The 12,465-nt window shown below is 51.1% G+C and overlaps 1 protein-coding gene across 1 annotated transcript in view; it reads right to left on the bottom strand.

Annotated features, from left to right (window-relative positions):
- Window positions 1–12,265, bottom strand: part of LOC141049059 (uncharacterized) — a 47,205-nt gene extending 34,940 nt beyond the window's left edge. Inside the window, exons 1-4 of the mRNA XM_073545174.1 lie at window positions 12,179–12,265; window positions 3,530–3,619; window positions 3,108–3,417; window positions 2,751–3,067 (exon numbers count right to left, since the gene is read on the bottom strand). Coding sequence (XP_073401275.1) covers window positions 2,751–3,067; window positions 3,108–3,417; window positions 3,530–3,619; window positions 12,179–12,265 — 804 coding nt within the window. The remainder of the gene's footprint in view (window positions 1–2,750; window positions 3,068–3,107; window positions 3,418–3,529; window positions 3,620–12,178) is intronic.
- Window positions 12,266–12,465: the final 200 nt, after the last annotated feature.

The raw sequence follows: 12,465 nt of genomic DNA, 5'->3' as shown, positions 1-12,465 counted from the left end.
CTCTCCTCCCTTTCTCCTCTTCCTCTCGCTCCTTCCTGCAGTCTCTTCTTTCTTTCCTTCCTTTCTCCTCTTCCTCTCGCACCTTCCTGCAGTCTCTTCTTTCTCTTTTCCCCCTTCCCTTTCTCCTCTTCCTCTCGCACCTTCCTGCAGTCTTCTTTCTCTCCTCCCTTTCTCCTCTTCCTCTCGCGCCTTCCTGCAGTCTCTTCTTTCTCTCCTCCCTTTCTCCTCTTCCTCTCGCGCCTTCCTGCAGTCTCTTCTTTCTTTCCTCCCTTTCTCCTCTTCCTCCCGCACCTTCCTGCAGTCTCTTTTTTCTTTCCTCCCTTTCTCCTCTTCCTCTCGCGCCTTCCTGCAGTCTCTTCTTTCTCTCCTCCCTTTCTCCTCTTCCTCTCGCTCCTTCCTGCAGTCTCTTCTTTCTTTCCACCCTTTCTCCTCTTCCTCTCGCACCTTCCTGCAGTCTCTTCTTTCTCTTTTCCCCCTTCCCTTTCTCCTCTTCCTCTTGCACCTTCCTGCAGTCTCTTCTTTCTTTCCTCCCTTTCTCCTCTTCCTCTCGCACCTTCCTGCAGTCTCTTCTTTCTCTCCTCCCTTTCTCCTCTTCCTCTCACGCCTTCCTGCAGTCTCTTCTTTCTCTCCTCCCTTTCTCCTCTTCCTCTCGCGCCTTCCTGCAGTCTCTTCTTTCTTTCCTCCCTTTCTCCTCTTCCTCTCGCGCCTTCCTGCAGTCTCTTCTTTCTCTCCTCCCTTTCTCCTCTTCCTCTTGCTCCTTCCTGCAGTCTGTTCTTTCTTTCCTCCCTTTCTCCTCTTCCTCTCGCACCTTCCTGCAGTCTCTTCTTTCTCTTTTCCCCCTTCCCTTTCTCCTCTTCCTCTCGCGCCTTCCTGCAGTCTCTTCTTTCTTTCCTCCCTTTCTCCTCTTCCTCCCGCACCTTCCTGCAGTCTCTTCTTTCTCTCCTCCCTTTCTCCTCTTCCTCCCGCACCTTCCTGCAGTCTCTTTTTTCTTTCCTCCCTTTCTCCTCTTCCTCTCGCGCCTTCCTGCAGTCTCATCTTTCTTTCCTCCCTTTCTCCTCTTCCTCCCGCGCCTTCCTGCAGTCTCTTCTTTCTCTCCTCCCTTTCTCCTCTTCCTCTCGCACCTTCCTGCAGTCTCTTCTTTCTTTCCTCCCTTTCTCCTCTTCCTCTCGCGCCTTCCTGCAGTCTCTTCTTTCTTTCCTCCCTTTCTCCTCTTCCTCCCGCGCCTTCCTGCAATCTCTTCTTTCTTTCCTCCCTTTCTCCTCTTCCTCTCGCGCCTTCCTGCAGTCTCTTCTTTCTCTCCTCCCTTTCTCCTCTTCCTCTCGCTCCTTCCTGCAGTCTCTTCTTTCTTTCCTCCCTTTCTCCTCTTCCTCTCGCACCTTCCTGCAGTCTCTTCTTTCTCTTTTCCCCCTTCCCTTTCTCCTCTTCCTCTTGCACCTTCCTGCAGTTTCTTCTTTCTCTCCTCCCTTTCTCCTCTTCCTCTCGCGCCTTCCTGCAGTCTCTTCTTTCTCTCCTCCCTTTCTCCTCTTCCTCTCGCTCCTTCCTGCAGTCTCTTCTTTCTCTCCTCCCTTTCTCCTCTTCCTCTCACGCCTTCCTGCAGTCTCTTCTTTCTTTCCTCCCTTTCTCCTCTTCCTCTCGCGCCTTCCTGCAGTCTCTTCTTTCCTCCCTTTCTCCTCTTCCTCTCGCGCCTTCCTGCAGCCTCTTCTTTCTTTCCTCCCTTTCTCCTCTTCCTCTTGCGCCTTCCTGCAGTCTCTTCTTTCTTTCCTCCCTTTCTCCTCTTCCTCTCGCGCCTTCCTGCTGTCTCTTCTTTCTTTCCTCCCTTTCTCCTCTTCCTCTCGCGCCTTCCTGCAGCCTCTTCTTTCTTTCCTCCCTTTCTCCTCTTCCTCCCGCACCTTCCTGCAGTCTCTTCTTTATTTCCTCCCTTTCTCCTCTTCCTCTCGCGCCTTCCTGCAGTCTCTTCTTTCTTTCCTCCCTTTCTCCTCTTCCTCTCGCGCCTTCCTGCAGTCTCTTCTTTCTCTCCTCCCTTTCTCCTCTTCCTCCCGCGTCTTCCTGCAGTCTCTTCTTCCTCTCCTCCCTTTCTCTCTTCCTCTCGCGCCTTCCTGCAGTCTCTTCTTTCCTCCCTTTCTCCTCTTCCTCTCGCGCCTTCCTGCAGTCTCTTCTTTCTTTCCTCCCTTTCTCCTCTTCCTCTCACGCCTTCCTGCAGTCTCTTCTTTCTTTCCTCCCTTTCTCCTCTTCCTCTCGCGCCTTCCTGCAGTCTCTTCTTTCTTTCCTCCCTTTCTCCTCTTCCTCTCGCGCCTTCCTGCAGTCTCTTCTTTCTCTCCTCCCTTTCTCCTCTTCCTTCCGCGTCTTCCTGCAGTCTCTTCTTCCTCTCCTCCCTTTCTCCTCTTCCTCTCGCGCCTTCCTGCAGTCTCTTCTTTCTTTCCTCCCTTTCTCCTCTTCCTCTCGCGCCTTCCTGCAGTCTCTTCTTTCTTTCCTCCCTTTCTCCTCTTCCTCTCGCGCCTTCCTGCAGTCTCTTCTTTCCTCCCTTTCTCCTCTTCCTCTCGCGCCTTCCTGCAGTCTCTTCTTTCTTTCCTCCCTTTCTCCTCTTCCTCTCGCGCCTTCCTGCAGTCTCTTCTTTCCTCCCTTTCTCCTCTTCCTCTCGCGCCTTCCTGCAGTCTCTTCTTTCTCTCCTCCCTTTCTCCTCTTCCTCTTCCACCTTCCTGCAGTCTCTTCTTTCTCTTTTCCCCCTTCCCTTTCTCCTCTTCCTCTCGCACCTTCCTGCAGTCTCTTCTTTCTTTCCTCCCTTTCTCCTCTTCCTTTTGCGCCTTCCTGCAGTCTCTTCTTTCTTTCCACCGCTTCTCCTCTTCCTCCCGCGCCTTCCTGCAGTCTCTTCTTTCTCTCCTCCCTTTCTCCTCTTCCTCTCGCGCCTTCCTGCAGTCTCTTCTTTCTTTCCTCCCTTTCTCCTCTTCCTCCCGCACCTTCCTGCAGTCTCTTTTTTCTTTCCTCCCTTTCTCCTCTTCCTCTCGTGCCTTCCTGCAGTCTCTTCTTTCTCTCCTCCCTTTCTCCTCTTCCTCTCGCTCCTTCCTGCAGTCTCTTCTTTCTTTCCTCCCTTTCTCCTCTTCCTCTCGCACCTTCCTGCATTCTCTTCTTTCTGTTTTCCCCCTTCCCTTTCTCCTCTTCCTCTCGCACCTTCCTGCAGTCTCTTCCTTTTCTCCTCCCTTTCTCCTCTTCCTCTCGCGCCTTCCTGCAGTCTCTTCTTTCTCTCCTCCCTTTCTCCTCTTCCTCTCGCGCCTTCCTGCAGTCTCTTCTTTCTTTCCTCCCTTTCTCCTCTTCCTCCCGCACCTTCCTGCAGTCTCTTTTTTCTTTCCTCCCTTTCTCCTCTTCCTCTCGCGCCTTCCTGCAGTCTCTTCTTTCTCTCCTCCCTTTCTCCTCTTCCTCTCGCTCCTTCCTGCAGTCTCTTCTTTCTTTCCTCCCTTTCTCCTCTTCCTCTCGCACCTTCCTGCAGTCTCTTCTTTCTCTTTTCCCCCTTCCCTTTCTCCTATTCCTCTCGCACCTTCCTGCAGTCTCTTTCTTTCCTCCCTTTCTCCTCTTCCTCTCGCGCCTTCCTGCAGTCTCTTCTTTCTCTCCTCCCTTTCTCCTCTTCCTCTCACGCCTTCCTGCAGTCTCTTTTTTCTCTCCTCCCTTTCTCCTCTTCCTCTCGCGCCTTCCTGCAGTCTCTTCTTTCTTTCCTCCCTTTCTCCTCTTCCTCCCGCGCCTTCCTGCAGTCTCTTCTTTCTCTCCTCCCTTTCTCCTCTTCCTCTCGCGCCTTCCTTCAGTCTCTTCTTTCTTTCCTCCCTTTCTCCTCTTCCTCTCGCGCCTTCCTGCAGTCTCTTCTTTCTCTCCTCCCTTTCTCCTCTTCCTCTCGCTCCTTCCTGCAGTCTCTTCTTTCTTTCCTCCCTTTCTCCTCTTCCTCTCGCACCTTCCTGCAGTCTCTTCTTTCTCTTTTCCCCCTTCCCTTTCTCCTCTTCCTCTCACGCCTTCTTGCAGTCTCTTCTTTCTTTCCTCCCTTTCTCCTCTTCCTCCCGCACCTTCCTGCAGTCTCTTCTTTCTCTCCTCCCTTTCTCCTCTTCCTCCCGCACCTTCCTGCAGTCTCTTCTTTCTTTCCTCCCTTTCTCCTCTTCCTCTCGCGCCTTCCTGCAGTCTCTTCTTTCTTTCCACCCTTTCTCCTCTTCCTCCCGCGCCTTCCTGCAGTCTCTTCTTTCTCTCCTCCCTTTCTCCTCTTCCTCTCGCGCCTTCCTGCAGTCTCTTCTTTCTCTCCTCCCTTTCTCCTCTTCCTCTCGCACCTTCCTGCAGTCTCTTCTTTCTCTTTTCCCACTTCCCTTTCTCCTCTTCCTCTCGCACATTCCTGCAGTCTCTTCTTTCTTTCTTCCCTTTCTCCTCTTCCTTTCGCGCCTTCCTGCAGTCTCTTCTTTCTTTCCACCGCTTCTCCTCTTCCTCCCGCGCCTTCCTGCAGTCTCTTCTTTCTCTCCTCCCTTTCTCCTCTTCCTCTCGCGCCTTCCTGCAGTCTCTTCTTTCTTTCCTCCCTTTCTCCTCTTCCTCCCGCAGCTTCCTGCAGTCTCTTTTTTCTTTCCTCCCTTTCTCCTCTTCCTCTCGCGCCTTCCTGCAGTCTCTTCTTTCTCTCCTCCCTTTCTCCTCTTCCTCTCGCTCCTTCCTGCAGTCTCTTCTTTCTTTCCTTCCTTTCTCCTCTTCCTCTCGCACCTTCCTGCAGTCTCTTCTTTCTCTTTTCCCCCTTCCCTTTCTCCTCTTCCTCTCGCACCTTCCTGCAGTCTTCTTTCTCTCCTCCCTTTCTCCTCTTCCTCTCGCGCCTTCCTGCAGTCTCTTCTTTCTCTCCTCCCTTTCTCCTCTTCCTCTCGCGCCTTCCTGCAGTCTCTTCTTTCTTTCCTCCCTTTCTCCTCTTCCTCCCGCACCTTCCTGCAGTCTCTTTTTTCTTTCCTCCCTTTCTCCTCTTCCTCTCGCGCCTTCCTGCAGTCTCTTCTTTCTCTCCTCCCTTTCTCCTCTTCCTCTCGCTCCTTCCTGCAGTCTCTTCTTTCTTTCCACCCTTTCTCCTCTTCCTCTCGCACCTTCCTGCAGTCTCTTTTTTCTCTTTTCCCCCTTCCCTTTCTCCTCTTCCTCTTGCACCTTCCTGCAGTCTCTTCTTTCTTTCCTCCCTTTCTCCTCTTCCTCTCGCACCTTCCTGCAGTCTCTTCTTTCTCTCCTCCCTTTCTCCTCTTCCTCTCACGCCTTCCTGCAGTCTCTTCTTTCTCTCCTCCCTTTCTCCTCTTCCTCTCGCGCCTTCCTGCAGTCTCTTCTTTCTTTCCTCCCTTTCTCCTCTTCCTCTCGCGCCTTCCTGCAGTCTCTTCTTTCTCTCCTCCCTTTCTCCTCTTCCTCTTGCTCCTTCCTGCAGTCTGTTCTTTCTTTCCTCCCTTTCTCCTCTTCCTCTCGCACCTTCCTGCAGTCTCTTCTTTCTCTTTTCCCCCTTCCCTTTCTCCTCTTCCTCTCGCGCCTTCCTGCAGTCTCTTCTTTCTTTCCTCCCTTTCTCCTCTTCCTCCCGCACCTTCCTGCAGTCTCTTCTTTCTCTCCTCCCTTTCTCCTCTTCCTCCCGCACCTTCCTGCAGTCTCTTTTTTCTTTCCTCCCTTTCTCCTCTTCCTCTCGCGCCTTCCTGCAGTCTCTTCTTTCTCTTTTCCCACTTCCCTTTCTCCTCTTCCTCTCGCACATTCCTGCAGTCTCTTCTTTCTTTCTTCCCTTTCTCCTCTTCCTTTCGCGCCTTCCTGCAGTCTCTTCTTTCTTTCCACCGCTTCTCCTCTTCCTCCCGCGCCTTCCTGCAGTCTCTTCTTTCTCTCCTCCCTTTCTCCTCTTCCTCTCGCGCCTTCCTGCAGTCTCTTCTTTCTTTCCTCCCTTTCTCCTCTTCCTCCCGCAGCTTCCTGCAGTCTCTTTTTTCTTTCCTCCCTTTCTCCTCTTCCTCTCGCGCCTTCCTGCAGTCTCTTCTTTCTCTCCTCCCTTTCTCCTCTTCCTCTCGCTCCTTCCTGCAGTCTCTTCTTTCTTTCCTTCCTTTCTCCTCTTCCTCTCGCACCTTCCTGCAGTCTCTTCTTTCTCTTTTCCCCCTTCCCTTTCTCCTCTTCCTCTCGCACCTTCCTGCAGTCTTCTTTCTCTCCTCCCTTTCTCCTCTTCCTCTCGCGCCTTCCTGCAGTCTCTTCTTTCTCTCCTCCCTTTCTCCTCTTCCTCTCGCGCCTTCCTGCAGTCTCTTCTTTCTTTCCTCCCTTTCTCCTCTTCCTCCCGCACCTTCCTGCAGTCTCTTTTTTCTTTCCTCCCTTTCTCCTCTTCCTCTCGCGCCTTCCTGCAGTCTCTTCTTTCTCTCCTCCCTTTCTCCTCTTCCTCTCGCTCCTTCCTGCAGTCTCTTCTTTCTTTCCACCCTTTCTCCTCTTCCTCTCGCACCTTCCTGCAGTCTCTTTTTTCTCTTTTCCCCCTTCCCTTTCTCCTCTTCCTCTTGCACCTTCCTGCAGTCTCTTCTTTCTTTCCTCCCTTTCTCCTCTTCCTCTCGCACCTTCCTGCAGTCTCTTCTTTCTCTCCTCCCTTTCTCCTCTTCCTCTCACGCCTTCCTGCAGTCTCTTCTTTCTCTCCTCCCTTTCTCCTCTTCCTCTCGCGCCTTCCTGCAGTCTCTTCTTTCTTTCCTCCCTTTCTCCTCTTCCTCTCGCGCCTTCCTGCAGTCTCTTCTTTCTCTCCTCCCTTTCTCCTCTTCCTCTTGCTCCTTCCTGCAGTCTGTTCTTTCTTTCCTCCCTTTCTCCTCTTCCTCTCGCACCTTCCTGCAGTCTCTTCTTTCTCTTTTCCCCCTTCCCTTTCTCCTCTTCCTCTCGCGCCTTCCTGCAGTCTCTTCTTTCTTTCCTCCCTTTCTCCTCTTCCTCCCGCACCTTCCTGCAGTCTCTTCTTTCTCTCCTCCCTTTCTCCTCTTCCTCCCGCACCTTCCTGCAGTCTCTTTTTTCTTTCCTCCCTTTCTCCTCTTCCTCTCGCGCCTTCCTGCAGTCTCTTCTTTCTTTCCTCCCTTTCTCCTCTTCCTCCCGCGCCTTCCTGCAGTCTCTTCTTTCTCTCCTCCCTTTCTCCTCTTCCTCTCGCACCTTCCTGCAGTCTCTTCTTTCTTTCCTCCCTTTCTCCTCTTCCTCTCGCGCCTTCCTGCAGTCTCTTCTTTCTTTCCTCCCTTTCTCCTCTTCCTCCCGCGCCTTCCTGCAATCTCTTCTTTCTTTCCTCCCTTTCTCCTCTTCCTCTCGCGCCTTCCTGCAGTCTCTTCTTTCTCTCCTCCCTTTCTCCTCTTCCTCTCGCTCCTTCCTGCAGTCTCTTCTTTCTTTCCTCCCTTTCTCCTCTTCCTCTCGCACCTTCCTGCAGTCTCTTCTTTCTCTTTTCCCCCTTCCCTTTCTCCTCTTCCTCTTGCACCTTCCTGCAGTTTCTTCTTTCTCTCCTCCCTTTCTCCTCTTCCTCTCGCGCCTTCCTGCAGTCTCTTCTTTCTCTCCTCCCTTTCTCCTCTTCCTCTCGCTCCTTCCTGCAGTCTCTTCTTTATTTCCTCCCTTTCTCCTCTTCCTCTCACGCCTTCCTGCAGTCTCTTCTTTCTTTCCTCCCTTTCTCCTCTTCCTCTCGCGCCTTCCTGCAGTCTCTTCTTTCCTCCCTTTCTCCTCTTCCTCTCGCGCCTTCCTGCAGCCTCTTCTTTCTTTCCTCCCTTTCTCCTCTTCCTCTTGCGCCTTCCTGCAGTCTCTTCTTTCTTTCCTCCCTTTCTCCTCTTCCTCTCGCGCCTTCCTGCTGTCTCTTCTTTCTTTCCTCCCTTTCTTCTCTTCCTCCTGCGCCTTCCTGCAGTCTCTTCTTTCTTTCCTCCCATTCTCCTCTTCCTCTCACGCCTTCCTGCAGTCTCTTCTTTCTTTCCTCCCTTTCTCCTCTTCCTCTCGCGCCTTCCTGCAGCCTCTTCTTTCTTTCCTCCCTTTCTCCTCTTCCTCCCGCACCTTCCTGCAGTCTCTTCTTTATTTCCTCCCTTTCTCCTCTTCCTCTCGCGCCTTCCTGCAGTCTCTTCTTTCTTTCCTCCCTTTCTCCTCTTCCTCTCGTGCCTTCCTGCAGTCTCTTCTTTCTCTCCTCCCTTTCTCCTCTTCCTCCCGCGTCTTCCTGCAGTCTCTTCTTCCTCTCCTCCCTTTCTCTCTTCCTCTCGCGCCTTCCTGCAGTCTCTTCTTTCCTCCCTTTCTCCTCTTCCTCTCGCGCCTTCCTGCAGTCTCTTCTTTCTTTCCTCCCTTTCTCCTCTTCCTCTCACGCCTTCCTGCAGTCTCTTCTTTCTTTCCTCCCTTTCTCCTCTTCCTCTCGCGCCTTCCTGCAGTCTCTTCTTTCTTTCCTCCCTTTCTCCTCTTCCTCTCGCGCCTTCCTGCAGTCTCTTCTTTCTCTCCTCCCTTTCTCCTCTTCCTCCCGCGTCTTCCTGCAGTCTCTTCTTCCTCTCCTCCCTTTCTCCTCTTCCTCTCGCGCCTTCCTGCAGTCTCTTCTTTCTTTCCTCCCTTTCTCCTCTTCCTCTCGCGCCTTCCTGCAGTCTCTTCTTTCCTCCCTTTCTCCTCTTCCTCTCGCGCCTTCCTGCAGTCTCTTCTTTCTTTCCTCCCTTTCTCCTCTTCCTCTCGCGCCTTCCTGCAGTCTCTTCTTTCCTCCCTTTCTCCTCTTCCTCTCGCGCCTTCCTGCAGCCTCTTCTTTCTTTCCTCCCTTTCTCCTCTTCCTCTCACGCCTTCCTGCAGTCTCTTCTTTCTTTCCTCCCTTTCTCCTCTTCCTCTCGCGCCTTCCTGCAGTCTCTTCTTTCCTCCCTTTCTCCTCTTCCTCTCGCGCCTTCCTGCAGTCTCTTCTTTCTTTCCTCCCTTTCTCCTCTTCCTCTCGCGCTTTCCTGCAGTCTCTTCTTTCTTTCCTCCCTTTCTCCTCTTCCTCTCACGCCTTCCTGCAGTCTCTTCTTTCTTTCCTCCCTTTCTCCTCTTCCTCTCGCGCCTTCCTGCAGTCTCTTCTTTCTTTCCTCCCATTCTCCTCTTCCTCTCGCGCCTTCCTGCAGTCTCTTCTTTCTTTCCTCACTTTCTCCTCTTCCTCTCGCGCCTTCCTGCAGCCTCTTCTTTCTTTCCTCCCTTTCTCCTCTTCCTCTCATGCCTTCCTGCAGTCTCTTCTTTCTTTCCTCCCTTTCTCCTCTTCCTCTCGCGCCTTCCTGCAGTCTCTTCTTTCCTCCCTTTCTCCTCTTCCTCTCGCGCCTTCCTGCAGCCTCTTCTTTCTTTCCTCCCTTTCTCCTCTTCCTCTTGCGCCTTCCTGCAGTCTCTTCTTTCTTTCCTCCCTTTCTCCTCTTCCTCTCGCGCCTTCCTGCTGTCTCTTCTTTCTTTCCTCCCTTTCTTCTCTTCCTCCTGCGCCTTCCTGCAGTCTCTTCTTTCTTTCCTCCCATTCTCCTCTTCCTCTCACGCCATCCTGCAGTCTCTTCTTTCTTTCCTCCCTTTCTCCTCTTCCTCTCGCGCCTTCCTGCAGCCTCTTCTTTCTTTCCTCCCTTTCTCCTCTTCCTCCCGCGCCTTCCTGCAGTCTCTTCTTTATTTCCTCCCTTTCTCCTCTTCCTCTCGCGCCTTCCTGCAGTCTCTTCTTTCTTTCCTCCCTTTCTCCTCTTCCTCTCGCGCCTTCCTGCAGTCTCTTCTTTCTCTCCTCCCTTTCTCCTCTTCCTCCCGCGTCTTCCTGCAGTCTCTTCTTCCTCTCCTCCCTTTCTCCTCTTCCTCCCGCGCCTTCCTGCAGTCTCTTCTTTCTTTCCTCCCTTTCTCCTCTTCCTCTCGCGCCTTCCTGCAGTCTCTTCTTTCTTTCCTCCCTTTCTCCTCTTCCTCCCGCGTCTTCCTGCAGTCTCTTCTTTCTTTCCTCCCTTTCTCCTCTTCCTCTCGCGCCTTCCTGCAGTCTCTTCTTTCTTTCCTCCCTTTCTCCTCTTCCTCTCGCGCCTTCCTGCAGTCTCTTCTTTCTTTCCTCCCTTTCTCCTCTTCCTCCCGCGTCTTCCTGCAGTCTCTTCTTTCTTTCCTCCCTTTCTCCTCTTCCTCTCGCGCCTTCCTGCAGTCTCTTCTTTCTTTCCTCCCTTTCTCCTCTTCCTCTCGCACCTTCCTGCAGTCTCTTCTTTCTCTCCTCCCTTTCTCCTCTTCCTCTCGCGCCTTCCTGCGATCTCTTCTTTCTTGGTTGTGGTGTGGTGCTCTCCAGCACGTATGGTGATGACCTGTGAGGAGCGCGTCTGTGGCTGCGCAGGGGCCGTTGTCTGCCTGTCTGTGCAGTGATTGCTGCTCTCGCCTCCATTAATCTGCGGCTGTATGGCTCCCGCTTGGCTTTGTGCCGGTCCCGTGTTTCCTGGGCTCCGTGTCTCCGGTTTTGTCCTTTCTTCTCCTCTTGGCGGCCGAATACGAAGCCTCCTCTGTTCAGGGATTGTGGCTTTAAATGGAATTTTCGCCTTTTGTTTTGCCCTCGCAGTTACGACTCTCAGTAACGTTTCTTAATCCGGCAGCCTGGATTTGTCACACAGAGTCTGACACCAGAGAAGTCGCACTTTTGGCAATGATGAGTATTATCTTCAAAGTGCACCTTGTGTGTGACAGAAATGCGGGGCAGCTAGTAATGTGGCTGCCAACACAGGGACGCCGCGTCCGCCGCGTGCTGGCACGGCCCATCCTCACTGCGACTCCATCGTCGGCACAATATAAAGATAGGTGAATCCCCGATAAAGGAAAAGTTCTGGAAAATTCTCCGAAATGTTTCAAGATCTCCATCAGTCTGTGCATAGAGGCCGGTAGACCACCGCCGGACCCCTGGAACATGGTGATCTATGGTCTGAATACCGTCCTAGTAAATGCAGCTAAAGGCTCGTGAATTATTTACAGAATCCTGAGTAAATGCCACAAATGTAACAAAATTATTGTAACACAAACAAAAAGCACAGAATGACAAGTGTGCAAAAATACCTTGCAATAAGACATATAACAGTAGTCAGCAAGTGCTGATAAAAGGTAATAACAAACACAGGGTATTTAGTCTATACGTTTTTTTGCAAAAAAATGTATACCAAGCTGCCTCACCAACGTCAAGGTAACCCGTATTGAAGCAGTCCCTATCTAATGTATTTAATACCTGAACATATGAACTGTGTCTAAATGAGCAGGATTAAGACAGGCGCTTTCTGGTATGGGCACGTGATGCAAGACAGCTCCTTATGTGCATGTCACACAAGAGAGGGGTGGGGTCTCTCAAATCATGCATAAGCATGAAAAAAACTGGATTAAAAACACACATGTGACATGCACAATGTGAACAAGTCTGTTGGACCATGTTCACTCCACCCTGACTGAAACACAAACAAAAAGCACAGAATGACAAGTGTGCAAAAATACCTTGCAATAAGACATATAACAGTAGTCAGCAAGTGCTGATAAAAGGTAATAACAAACACAGGGTATTTAGTCTATACGTTTTTTTGCAAAAAAATGTATACCAAGCTGCCTCACCAACGTCAAGGTAACCCGTATTGAAGCAGTCCCTATCTAATGTATTAAAAACACACATGTGACATGCACAATGTGAACAAGACTTGTTCACATTGTGCATGTCACATGTGTGTTTTTAATCCAGTTTTTTTCATGCTTATGCATGATTTGAGAGACCCCACCCCTCTCTTGTGTGACATGCACATAAGGAGCTGTCTTGCATCACGTGCCCATACCAGAAAGCGCCTGTCTTAATCCTGCTCATTTAGACACAGTTCATATGTTCAGGTATTAAATACATTAGATAGGGACTGCTTCAATACGGGTTACCTTGACGTTGGTGAGGCAGCTTCGTATACATTTTTTTGCAAAAAAACGTATAGACTAAATACCCTGTGTTTGTTATTACCTTTTATCAGCACTTGCTGACTACTGTTATATGTCTTATTGCAAGGTATTTTTGCACACTTGTCATTCTGTGCTTTTTGTTTGTGTTTCAGTCAGGGTGGAGTGAACATGGTCCAACAGACTTGTTCACATTGTGCATGTCACATGTGTGTTTTTAACAAAATTATTGTGCAGCATAAATTTATGCAAAACATTTGTGACTTTTGCCATTTTCAAGCCACTTTTGGCCACCTCCAAAAAAGTGGGCAGAACTGGGGCTAGGTGAAGCCCGCCCGACAAATTAATTATAAGTCGTGATGCGACGTACGGCAGAAATGTTACTCCAGTTACTTAGTGTGGAGTGCACCTGTTCACTCGGCTCATACTGGTCTAGGAGCATCTCCTGCACATCCATCACTAACACTGGAGTAGGAATGTGAATGAATTGGACCCCACAAGGGTCTATGTTTTGGGCAATATGTCAGCATTTGGGGCCCCACTTTTAATTGTAGCCTGGGGCCGCACGGTATCTGATACAGTTAGGTCCATATATATTTGGACAGAGACAACATTTTTCTAGTTTTGGTTCTTGACATTACCACAATGAATTTTAAA

The sequence above is a fragment of the Dendrobates tinctorius genome, unplaced genomic scaffold, assembly GCF_039654945.1.
Source record: "Dendrobates tinctorius isolate UK_male_01 unplaced genomic scaffold, ASM3965494v1 ptg000142l, whole genome shotgun sequence".
Classification (NCBI taxonomy): domain Eukaryota; kingdom Metazoa; phylum Chordata; class Amphibia; order Anura; family Dendrobatidae; genus Dendrobates; species Dendrobates tinctorius.
This window is presented reverse-complemented; position numbering and strand designations above follow the sequence as displayed.